At 58.5% G+C, this 12245-nt stretch overlaps 2 protein-coding genes across 6 annotated transcripts in view; both read right to left on the bottom strand.

The window, feature by feature from the left end:
* Positions 1-12245, bottom strand: part of LOC135914147 (uncharacterized) — a 95000-nt gene that overhangs the window by 58191 nt on the left and 24564 nt on the right. For 3 of the 5 annotated variants that reach the window (XM_070528873.1, XM_070528875.1, XM_065446898.1), the window contains exon 1: positions 6323-7229. The exons of 1 other annotated variant lie outside the window; for it this stretch is intronic. In XM_070528873.1, coding sequence (XP_070384974.1) covers positions 6323-7218 — 896 coding nt within the window. In that variant the 5' untranslated portion in view covers positions 7219-7229. Of the gene's footprint in view, positions 1-6322; positions 7230-9372; positions 10156-12245 lie in introns of those variants that run through there. One more of the 5 variants, XM_070528876.1, reaches the window with a different exon arrangement.
* Positions 7471-8544, bottom strand: LOC135914118 (uncharacterized). Its single transcript, XM_065446875.1, has one exon. The coding sequence runs from the start codon at positions 8542-8544 to the stop codon at positions 7471-7473; it is 1074 nt and encodes a 357-aa protein (XP_065302947.1).

The following is a 12245-nucleotide window of genomic DNA, read 5'->3' as shown; positions in this document are numbered from 1 at the left end:
TTTTTGGGAGTGAGCGCTGCGTGCATTTGGAGGTATGACGTGGCTTTTAACACCAACGTCTCGGCCTTGCGTTGAAGATGGTCTGCGAGGTCGAAAAAGGATAATCGGCGGTCGATCATCACGCCCAGTAACATTACGGCATTATGGAACTTCAAGCCTTTGTTCTCTCGGTCTATCCTTATGGGAGGCAAGCTGTTCTCCATTTCGCCCTTGCCGAAAGAAAAAAGGACGCAAATGGACTTATCATGGTTCAAGTTTAATTGTGCCGTTTGCGACCATTCCTTCCCAGTAAAATTTATTTCTGTCGGCCTCTCGTGAGCTATAACGGTGAACTGGACGCGGCAGCGCTTTTGAGACCTTAGTCCGGTCACGAACTCTAATAAAACGCCATACGAAAATCGTTTTTGGAACCCGCCTTCGCCTTTATCTCTGCCACTTCAAACATGAAAAATATCCAGCACTGAAGTTTCCGCTGCGTTTGTTGGCCTCAGCTTGCACTGGCGCTATTCAATTATGATGTGGCGGTAGTACCGCCTGAGTAAACTTTACTTCTGTTGGTCTCTAGTTAGCCATACACGGCGAACTGGACGCGGCAGCACTTTTCACACAGCAGTCCCATCACGCACTCTAATAAAAAGCGCAGAAGCAGTGGAAACGCACTTCGCAACTCGTGTAATTGTGACTTCTGTACGTTACATGTTCATAATTACCGATATACACCGCAGTATAACTTTCCACGGCTCGTTTCGAAGGCAACACCGCATTCACTAGAGGCGCGTTTGCACCGCTTGGAAGCATCGAACTCGTGGCTGAGTGGTAGCGTCTCCGTCTCACACTCCGGAGACCCTGGTTCGATTCCCACCGGGCCAATCTTGGAAGTTGCTTTTTATTTATGAAGCGCCTGCCGTGATTTATCGCTCACGGTCAACGCCGCAAACGCCGACGCCGACGACACCGGCTTTTCTGCGACCCGAGCTCCTTAACGCTATCGCGTTAAAACGCCATACAAATATCCTTTTTGGAACCCGTCCTCGCGTTTACCTCTGCCCCTTCAAACAAGAAAAATATCCAGGACTGAAGTTTCCGCCTTGTTTGTTGCGCCGAGCATGCCCTGGCGCTATCGAATTATTATGTGGCAGGTGTACCGCCCCAGTAAACTTTATTTCTGTTCGCCTCTAGTGAGCCATATACACTCTAAGCCGAAAACAGGGAAAAGGGGACTAACGGCAGCCGTTAGACCTTTAGATCAACGGTTAATCCACCGTGCGTGCCGTGTGAAGAGGCGAAGTGTCGTGCGCAAATTTGAGGGACTAAGTGTTCGTCCTTGCAAGGTAACGGTCGACGGTGGGGATCAACGGCACAATTTAGTCCTCTGACTCCCTCTCCTCCCTGCCTGGAAGGGGTGGCAGGGGTCATAAAACAGTGTCGCTCTGCTGTCATCCCGCCCACACGAAGGTCACTAGGCTTTCGCCATTGGCTAACATTTTGGCGGGATTCAGGCCCTGCTTGCGTGCACTCCGGGTAAGCGCGCGCAAGTCGGGTCCCGGGGAGACCACATCGGGGCGTCTGAAGGTGCGTACGTGTTCCTCTCTGCCGGCGGTGGCCCCCTTTGTCCGCCGCCGGCCGATGGTTACTTCGGCTCGTCGAGGTCCTGGCCTCGGCGGGCACGCGCGCACTCTTCCGTCGTCTCGATGTCTTGAGGCAGCGTCTGCCGATCGTGGCCCCGTCTGTTCGTCTGTCGTTTCTTTCTATTTCCCTTTTCTCTGCTGTGGGGCGCGCGATGGCAGGCGCTGACCGAAGGATAGGCAACTTCTTACTGCTGGGGTTCTTTTTTCTTTGTTCCTCGTTTCTTTGTTCTCTCTCTGCCGCGGTGCGCCGTTAGTGGCCACCGGCGACCATTCGGCCATGTTTTGTGTAACTAGCTTCAGATTCGGACGGGACGTTAAAATTGATGTTTGTATTGACTCCCAGTTTAATAAATGTACTTTCTGGCTTCTCGAGAGCTTTGCCTAGGGTCTCCCTTGCTGCGCGCGCGGTCTCGCCTTCCCCCTAAGCTGGGGCCGGCGGGGCGCGTACGCGCGCAGCTGCGCGTCGGCACAAGGAGCGGGCCGGAGCAGGCGCGGACGCGGTGCCCTGCACGCATGGCGCCTCGGAGTGCTCGAACCCGCGGTGGTCGTCCGGCGCGCGCGGAATCGCAGCGTGCGCGCCGTGAGCGTAGCGAGGAGACCACAAATTTTTATTTTGTTCTTTCTGGAGGTGACGACATAATAGGTTTTGTGACCGCATGCGGCAATGAAAGTGACAAAAAAGAAAAGAAGAAAAAATAACATTGTGCTTTGAAGGCGTCTGGGAGCTTGTCTGTGTTTTTGTCGACAGCGTCTCTTTCATGTGCGCCCCGGTGCTTTGGTGGTACATGGTGGCCGAGTCAATGGAAAATAGCAACAGAATAGGCAGAGGACCAACTCCAAAGTTTTTGTGGATGGCCCACACAGTCAAAACTTAACACACTGATGGCTTAATGCACGGAATTGTTAATTCGGGGGCTTTTGCTATAATGACCTTTCATTTTAACGAACAATTTATTGTAGTCCCCTGAAGTTTATTATATTAGGATTTCACTGTAGGATCATTTTCAGTATACCTGAATGGCACTTTGGTTTGCCACCTAGCACCCTGCTGCTGAAGTGACACTCAACGAAGTAAATTAAATTCACTCAAGGTGCCCTAAGTTTGCGCATCTCACCAGGATATTAAAGAGACACTAATCCCCGAATGCAGACATCTAACTTGGATCGGGCTTGGACTTGACTTGACGAAGTCGGCCCGAAGCAAGAGGCGGACTTCAAAACGCCCAAGTCGGCTTTCGCGTTTCATAGACGCTCAAGCTGACTTGCTTCGTCAAGTCAAGACTGTGCTTCAATACAAAAGCAGGTTGCTCGTCTGTGTTCGAGGTTAACAATAAATTTATTAGCGTAAGGCACGTTGTACAGCAAAAAAGTATGTATCTTTCCAAATTTCCACCAGGGCATAAGTGCTGAAGTATAGTTTGCGTAAACTTATTCTATCTGGCTACGTCCGCCGCTGCGATGGGCAGTGTTGCTTGCGGAACGCGCGCGTTCCCGGCGGATTTAAGTGGTCTTCAAGTTTCGGCGTTTTGGCGCGCTTTTTGAGTTGCAGGTTTCACCATCTTTTCAAGTCGCCGCTACACTTTTAGGCGACAGTGTATTTGAGTGCAAATCAATTTTATCGTCACATTTATTTTGGTTTTAGTTTATCTTTAACTCAGAGGTCTTGTTGCATGTTTGTTGCCGTAGAGAAGCGAACGAAATGGTTGGTTCGTATGGTGGTCTTTAAACGGCCTTTGGTCTCGATTGCCGCAAGGCGTTCATGCGCCGTCTGGGCCGGCAACCGGATACAAGAGGCCGAGACGAGGCATACGGTCGGTTTCTGAGGGAGCTCGCGCGTCCCTTTTCGCCTATAGGCTTTCCAGGAGGAAGGCGACGGCCCGTGTTCTGCTAGGGCTACGTGACCCTTTGAAGAAAAAGCCAACCTATTCGAACGCACTAGGCCGGAGTCACAAACAAGAAAAAAACTGCAACATGTGCTGCGAACAAAGAGTACCGAGCGCCGTTGAGTCCCCTGCCCGGACCCATATGGGTGACAACACCCGATAAAAAACAAAATAAATAAATAAAATGACACGTGCAAACGATTTGTCTGCTTCGCATGGAGGGTTTGTCGAGAACAACGAGAGGGAGAGTGCGGCACGGTCGTAGACATCGCAAATTGGCAGTGCGTGTCGTCTGCTAGGAAAGTGTCGTCTGTTAGGAAAACAAGTTGTGGGGCTCGCGCGACGGCCGCGTGCCGCATTTGGTACGAAATTGCTGTTCTGTCAACAGGCTTTGACGCTGAAATGTCGCACTCACGTACGGTCTCCTCCTAAGAGAATGCACCGCAACGCAAGACGGCAGCCCGTTTTAAAGAAGACGAAAGGAGCCTGCCGACGACACTCCTGAACGGCTACAAGCATATTGTGGAATGCAAGAAAACTTACGTCGCGTCGTTGACCAAGAAGAATCAGACATGGAAAGAAATAGCAAAACATTTGGATGCCAACCACGGGATTACGCGGCGCGATCACCTGCAACTGAAAAAATGCTGGATCAACCTGAAGCAAAAGCGGAAAGAGGAAGCTGCGGAAGAAAAGGGAAAGCGCCACAAAACTGGTAAGCGCACATGTTCTGCATGACTGACTTATTTGGGCTACTTTTTATTATGTGTAGTCATCGGAGATGAGAAAATACGCTCGCAATCAATCTTTCCGCGACTGCGGGAAGCGCACCAGCGTCGGGCGCGGGTGCTTCGCGATGAGCAGAGTCACCTTTCCAAGTGCGCGGCACACTGTTCACTGAGGAATGCGGACCCGACCTCCGGTGACTGTTTGAAACGTGCCAGCGCCGTAAAACATCACAAGCATCAGCAACTGCAGCATGGGGGGCACACAGTCGGTCCTCTATTGTCCCCGCTTACCCGGATAGGCAACGTAGCGAGAAGTCGCACGGCGTTCTTCGTGAATCTGTAGCGACCGAGGAATTGTTCGTCGTCGTACAGCTCCATCGAATTCCCTCGGTCACGTAGGATACAAGCCGCGGAATTTTCGGCAAGGGCTGCGCCTCTGAAAATGCTGTATCCAGGGCGTAGCAAGCAAACTCGAAAGCAGCTAACTTCCGCGCGACGTCCGTTCGGGAGGCTGCCATGTTGGAATAACACACGAAGTCAGTTTCAAGCTAGCCCGGGAGCAGACTTCAAACTTGAGCGGACTTCGACGCAGCCAAGTCGTTCCCAAGTCGTCCGCAAGATCAAGCACGATTTACGACGCGCGGCGAAGCTGTCTTGAGACTGCCAGAAGTCAAGTTCGAGCCAAGTTAGATCTCTGCATTCGGGGGTTGTAGAGTGCTTCTAACTTATATTTGACTGTGACTGCTCCTGACTTAATTTCATTTTCATGATTTTACTCTGGCTATGACACGTTTCATCTGCTGTATACTTTGGAGTTGTTTTATTTTGTTTGAACTGCTGCATATTTTCAGTCAATTTTTTTTAAATCTTCTGTATCTATATGTCATTACTGTATACCAAGGACTCTCTGGGCTAACTTAACCAGCCCAACCAACGGTCCTCCCTGGCTTAAAAGTTGCTCCTGCAGTTACTCCCTGTGGACTAACCTGAACAGACTAACCATTGGTCCTCTAGGGACTAACTGGGAAGGACTAAAAGTTGCTCCTGCAGTTACTCCCTGTGGACTAACCTTAACAGACTAACTGTTGGTCCTTTAGGGACTAACTGGGAGGGACTAAAAGTTGCTCCTGCAGTTACTCCCTGTGGACTAACCTTAACAGACTAACTGTTGGTCCTCTAGGGACTAACTGGGAGGGACTAAAAGTTGCTCCTGCAGTTACTCCTGTAGACTAACTTTAACAGACTAACCGTTGATCCTCTAGGGACTAACTGGGAGGGTCTAAAAGTTGCCCTCACTTTTAGTCTGCCGTAGTTGCTCCCCCAGTTAGGCCGCTGCATTTGCTCCCGCAGTTAGTCCAAAATTGGTTCAAAATGTGTGGCAGGTCATTTAGTCCCCCAAGAGACTAACAGCCATACCCGTTTTAGTCCTTTTTGGCTTAGAGTGTACGGCGGGTCGCCGTAATTGGTGCGCGCGCGGAGGCGCGCCACCTTTTCAACGAGCACGGGACACGCCGGGAAGCCGGTCGGGTGGGACGCGTCGCCGAGGCCCGCCCTATCACACTCCGTGCAGTGCACCTCGGCGTCCCTCATCTTCACTCTACACGTGGCGGCGAGGTGGTTGGAGCCGCACTTCAGGCAGCGCGCCTTAGTCGGGTCCGCCTTGTGAGGACACGTCGTGCGCCCGTGCCCATACGTCGCGCAAAACGTACAGGTGGGCACGTGTAGGTCTTCGCGCGCGCGCACCGACGTCCACCCCACCGTGAGCCGCGGCCGCGACATGACCCGCCTAAACCCGTCCGCGTCGAGTTCTGCCACGTACGACCGCGCGCCCGCCCGTTCCCCGAACGTCACGCGGACCTTGCACCTGTCGAGGTCGAGATCTAAACCCTCATTACACTCGTTCAGCGTGCGCAGGAAGTCATCCGGGCCGATGTCGGGGTCGACACCCGTGAACTTGACCCAGGGGTTGCGAGGCGGCGCGACGCGCATGAAGATAGACGCGCGCGTGGCTGGGTCGGCGGCTATAGCCTGTTCGAGGTTGGCTAACGATTGATCATTATCCGTAAACACGGTCAGTCCGTACCGAGTGTGATGCAGCGTGACGTCCCGGATATTTTGGGCTCGCGGGTCCACTTTCGACTTGAGGAGGCGAAGCACGTCCCTCGCCGGCGTCGCGGTCGTCGAAACAGGCGTCAAGAAGGCGACGTGTTTGTGCAGGGCGCCGGGCCTCCCCGCCGCGGCGGCCGCCGCCGCAACAGCACCGGGTCCGCCGCGGGCCGCGCCAGCAGAGGGCGCAAGGCCCGTCCGCAGAGCAGCCGCGTAATCCATGCGGCCGGCGGGCGAACCCGCCGAGCCGCCAGCGGCCGAGGGCGCAGAAACGCCGCCCGCGAGCACGGCAGGACCACGGCCACCACGCTCCAGGCCGTCCACCGAGACCACGAGACCGCCCAGCCGGGCCTCGGCGACCGCCAGGCGCTCCCGCAACTCGGCCGCCTCCCGCCGCGCCTCGGCGAGCTGCCTCCGCAGTAAGGAGGCCAGTGCAGACTGCCTGGACGCCTCGCACGTCACGCGCGAGCAGACGGCGTACGACTCCACGATCTTGGTCGCGAAGAAGGTGCGCGCCTCCGTGGGGACTCGGTTGGTCGGCAAGAACGCGAACTCGAGGACCGCGCATTCGATGGCCTCCATGTCCTTCATCGACTGGAGCAGGGTCGCGTTAGGGTCCGCTGCCTCCACGGCCGTGACAGCGGTTTTCGCCGAGGCCTCGGACATCACCTCGTCCCTGTCGTCATCGGCGGCCGGGGGTTGATCGTCTTCAGCGGCCTGCATCCGATCAACAAGAGCCGAAAAGCGAGCGACCGCCGCGTCGCCGTCCTCCGATAAATCGGGTCCCCGCGAGCGGGGCGACTCCCCAGCGGCCGAGGGCCGCGGGGGGGAGCGAGACGGCGACGCGTTCGTGCCCTTGCGCGTTCTGGGCATGGCCGGCGCTCAGCGGGCATGAGCCCACGCCATATTGGGCTCAATACCCGGGAACAAGGCAGTCGCGGAAAATCGCAAATTGAACCCTTTTTTGCCGCGGTTTTTGAGTCGAATACGATCCCCGCGCGCTTAAAAACAACCCCAGCTACAATTTGGACATACCGAATAGGAAATACCTGGTTTTTCGTGGGAAATCGCGGAGCCCGACGCAGCCGGCCAGCCAGACACTTGCACGAGCGCTCGTGCAAGTGTCTACACCCTGCAGGTTGTAGGCGTATACCCTGCACCCTGACGCGGGCGCACCCTGTCGAACGCTTCCCGATACGCGGCGGAAAAGATGGAGCGTCGCGTACAACTAGTATACCACCCGCGGAGGTGCGAGGCCTTGGCCGCGCGAACGTGGCAGCGAAAAACTGCGAGGGCCCTGCTGTACGCCGTGCGAAAATCCGCCCGCAAATCGTCCGCCGCGCAGCGCTGGTATCTGCGCCGCAACGCGTTCACGGCGCGTCTCTCCCGCGCCAGCGCCGGGTTCCACCATGGCCTCCCCGGGCCCTTGACAGGGCGGAGGTTGGCCCGGCAAAACCGGTCAAAGAGGCGCTGGAACCCGGCAAGGATCTCGTCGAGGGCGCCAGGCGAATGCAGGGTAGCCCCCGAAACCCGCGCGAACCACGGCTCGCTTGAGAGGGCGGTCAACAATTCCTCCCGCGCATAGCGGGTGAGACGGCGAGGACGGCCGTCGCGAAAAGCGCCGATACGAACCGCAACGTTCTTGTGTTCTGAGAACGTGATGTCCTCGCGAACGGTCCAATCGAACCCAGCCGCGACGAGGGCCGGCGTCGCCAGCGTGACATCAAGCCAGCTGGCCGCGTAGCGCGTTTCGTACGTTGGCGGCGACTGGGGATCGTTGAGGACGACGAGGCGGTTCGCCCCGGCAAACGCAATGAGGCGGGCGCCGCGTTCATCCCCCGCACAGGGGCCCCACGCCGGGTGCTTCGCGTTGAAGTCGCCCGCGACGACGATGTTAGGCGTGCGGGCCTTCGCCATAGCCTCTTCGATGCGGCGAAAGGTGTCGTCCATCGGTCGGTGTGGCGGCGCGTATGCAGAGATAAACACGAATTGAAAATCGCGTGCCTCACAGTAAACGGCCACGACCAGTTTGGAAAGTAAAAGGGGGGAGACGTCGTATGGCGGTCGTCGCGTAACCACCACCGCCGCCGGATCCCTGTCGATGGCATACACGGTGAACTCCGGCGGCATACGAGGTAGCTTGCCCCCGGGCCTATACGGGTCGGATACGGCCGCCAGAGAGGCGCCCGTCTCCGACATGCGATCGACCAAGTGGTGTGAGGCCAGTCTGGCATGATCGAGGTTTAATTGAATGAACGCGACGCTGACCGCCGTGTCCGCGTGCGCCGCGGCCCGACGGGCGCTAGCCCCGCCGGGCCGCCCGCCCACTGCCGCCGCGCCACCCCTCTCCCCCACGCGCGCTCCGCCCCCCCTTCCCGCAGCGCTTGTCGTGCTACTGTCCGCCATAGTTAGTGCGCGCGCGCAGCCGCGCCACCCTCTCCATCAGGATGGGGCACTGCGGGAATCCTGCAGGGTGCGCAGACGATAAACCGGCCCGATCGCACTCCGCGCAGCGCACGGCCTCGTCTCCCATGCGCACCTGGCATGTGTCGCCCAGGTGATTGCCCGCGCACCGCATGCAGACTGCTTTCGCAGCGTCGGCGCGAACTGGACACGTGGTGCGGCCGTGACCATACGTGGCACAAAAGGTGCACGTGGTGACGTGAAGGTCCTCGTTGGCACGCACCATAGTCCAGCCTACGGAGAGGCGTTGACGACTGAGAAGAGCGCGAAAAGCCGGCGGATCAACCTCCGCAATATAGGCGTTGGTGCCCGACCGTTCTTTAAAGGTCACGCGCACCCTACATTTGGCGGGGTCGAGGTTAAGGCCCGGGTTGCGGTCGTTGAGCCTCTCAATAAAATCCTGAGGCGCGACGTCAGGGTCCACGCCCGAAAAACGCACATGCGGATTACGCTTTTCCGCAACCCGGACGATTAGCGCGGCTCTAGTGACTGCATTTTCCTGAATGGCCTTGTGTAAATTGTCGATGGACTGCTTTATGTCCGAAAAAAACCGTAACGCCGTACCGTGTGTGTCGGAGGGACACGTCCTTGATACCCTTGGCCGCAGGATCGATGTTCGCCTTGAGGAGGCGGACGACATCCCTCGCCGGCGCGGTCGTCTGCGCCGTCGGCGTCAGGAAACAGACGTGGTCGTGCAGGGGTAGCGCGGGCCCCCGGGCCGCGCCTCCGGGCGCAACCGGCGCCCCGCCGGCATCGAGGAAGCCGCCCGACCGCAGGGCGGCGGCGTAACTCGCCGCACCGGGCGCCATCGGCCCGGCGCCCGAAGCGTACGCGCCCGCGGCGCCAACAGACGACAGGCGCCCGGCCTCCGACGCCGCGGCGCCAACCGCCGCCGCAAACCCGGCGCCAGGAAGGCCGGCACACGCAGGGTCAGTCGCGGCCCCGACAAGGCCCTCCAGCCTGCACTCGGCGACGCCCGCCCTTCGCTGCACCGCGGCCATTTCCCGGCGCACCTCAGCGAGCTGGCCCCGCAGGGCCGCAACCGCGCCACGCTCCGCGGCCGCCTCGGACATCAGGCCGGAGCACAGGGCGACCAGCTCGGACACCTTGCGCATGACGAAGACGCGAGCGTCCACCGGCACCTTGTTCGCAGGCGCCGAGCAGAAGGCGAGCAGCTCGGCCTGGATGTCCTGGCACCGCCGCTAGGCACCGCCCGCAGGGCCCGCCGGTCGCGCCGCGGCCACGGCCGTGGCCTCCGAAACGGAGGATTGGACGTCGTCCTCCTCGCCATCGCCGGCCGGGGGCCGGTTCTCCTCCGCGGTGACGTGGAGCTGGTCCACGAGGGCACTGAAACGCGCAACAAGCGCGTCGCCGTCCTCGGAAAACTCGGAGTCCCGCGAGCGGGGCGAACCCCCGGCGGCCGAGGGCCGCGGGGGCGAGCGGGACGGCGACGCGGGCTTGCTCTTGCGTGTGTGGGGCATGGCCGGGGCTCAAAGGGTATGAGCCCTAGCCATATTGTGCCCGGTGGCCGGCCGATCAAGGATTCACTCGTAAACCGAAAATAAAGCCCTACCCCGCCCGGTTTTTGCGCCGAATCGAGTCCCTGCACGTTTAAAAAGAACCCCTGCTAAAATTTAGAGATGCCGAATGTGAAATACCTTGTTTTGCAGCGAAAATCAAGAGCCCGATGGAACCGGCCGGCCAGACACTTGCACGAGCGCTCGTGCAAGTCGTTCTAATAGCGCCCGTATTCGCGCGCTTCGTAGCAGCAGAGGATACACCTGCGGCGTTAGTGGTTGCATGGCACACTGTTTTATCTCGTCCGTGACTTCGCGCGTCAAGATGCACTCAGTGAGGAAGTGTGCGACGCTCTCGCACTTCCTTCCGCAGGGACAGGTCGGTGCGCTCTGCAGTCCAAAGCGGGCGAAGTAATACGGAAACAGGGTAGTCAATCGACGCGACGGCGGAAAGAAACGCGGGATGCAGAACGTCACAGGGACCCACTGAAATAACGCCGTATCCCTGTGATCAGCCCACCAACGAGCGTTCCATCGCGCCGTCGTCTCTCTGTGGAACGAGGAACGCACGACGCGAAACGTGAACTGCGTGCGCCTCAAAATGCCTCGTGATGCCGCCGCGTTCGCCGCCATGTCGGCCAGTTCGTTGCCATACACGCCCCTGTGGGCGGGGACGTGATGTAGAACGAACGGGGCGCGTTTCTCCAGGCGCAGAAGCTTCTGTTTGATGGCGTGCATCCGGGTGTCCTTGGTGGTAGGGCGCTCGAGTGTCGTGAGCAGAGACAGGCTGTCCGAGTAGACATAAAACGGTGGCGCCGGATCATGCGAAAGGATGTAGTCAAGCGCCTCTTGAAAGGCGAGTACTTCAGCACAGTACGAGCTAGCCGCGACGCTCAGCCGGTACCGCCGCACGGCGACAATCCGCTCACGCGGCGTCAGCACTACCACTGCGGCTCCAGCCGACCGGGACGTGAACGACCCGTCCGTGTAAAGGTGGGTGCCCGGACGTCTGGCGGCGCCCGCCGCCTCGTGTGCTTCTAGGCGCTCGAAGCCGAAGCCTCGCGCCTCCGAAGGGTGGTCGCGCCAACAGTTCGCGGGCACAACACTTCGGCCGGGGCGTAACTGGAACGGCCAAAAGTGACGGGTCGTCGCCGTTGGAAGAGGTCGAACTCGGTGTTTAATCGATCTAGTTCGAGCTCCTGTGGTGGTTGGTCTAAAAGGACTTGCAGCGCCTCCGTGCGCGCGGTGCGGTACGCCCCAGTAAGCGCCAGCAGCAGCGTGCGCTGCACCGTGTTAACGCGCGCTCGGAGACGACAGTCGGGTTGCGCACTCCACCACACGGGCGAAGCATACGTGATGGCCGGCAACAGGACCTGGCGGTAGAGGTGCCGGCGGATCTTGGCATCGAGGGACGCGTGCATGCGGATGAAGGTGAGAGACTTCATCGCGAGCGTCTCGGCCTTGCGTTGCAGGTATTCCGCGTGGTCGAAAAACGATAATCGTCGGTCGACCAAAACGCCGAGAATCTTGACAGAATTCTTGAATTTAAGACCCTTCTTACTATCGTCAATCTTGATGGTCGGTTTGCTCTTTTCCATGCCCCCCCTGCCGAATGAAAAGAGGACACACTCGGTCTTGTCATGGTTGAGGCGGACCTTGGTGGTGGTTGTCCATGCCTTGATTGAGGTCAGGGCGGCCGCGGCTTTCGCCATGGTTTCAAGGCGGTTTTTCGCCGGGACTAGGACCACGGTGTCGTCCGCGTACGCCTGAATGCGGACTCCCTCCGGCATTTCCAAGCGCAGCAGGCCGTCCACGACAACGTTCCAAAGCAGGGGGGACAGTGGCGACCCTTGGGGACTGCCCAGTGTCGCGTCCGTCACGACGACTCCCGAGTGGCAGTGAAATGCCACCGAGCGATCG

This window comes from Dermacentor albipictus, unplaced genomic scaffold (genome assembly GCF_038994185.2).
Source record: "Dermacentor albipictus isolate Rhodes 1998 colony unplaced genomic scaffold, USDA_Dalb.pri_finalv2 scaffold_15, whole genome shotgun sequence".
NCBI classification, from domain to species: Eukaryota; Metazoa; Arthropoda; class Arachnida; order Ixodida; family Ixodidae; genus Dermacentor; species Dermacentor albipictus.
This window is presented reverse-complemented; position numbering and strand designations above follow the sequence as displayed.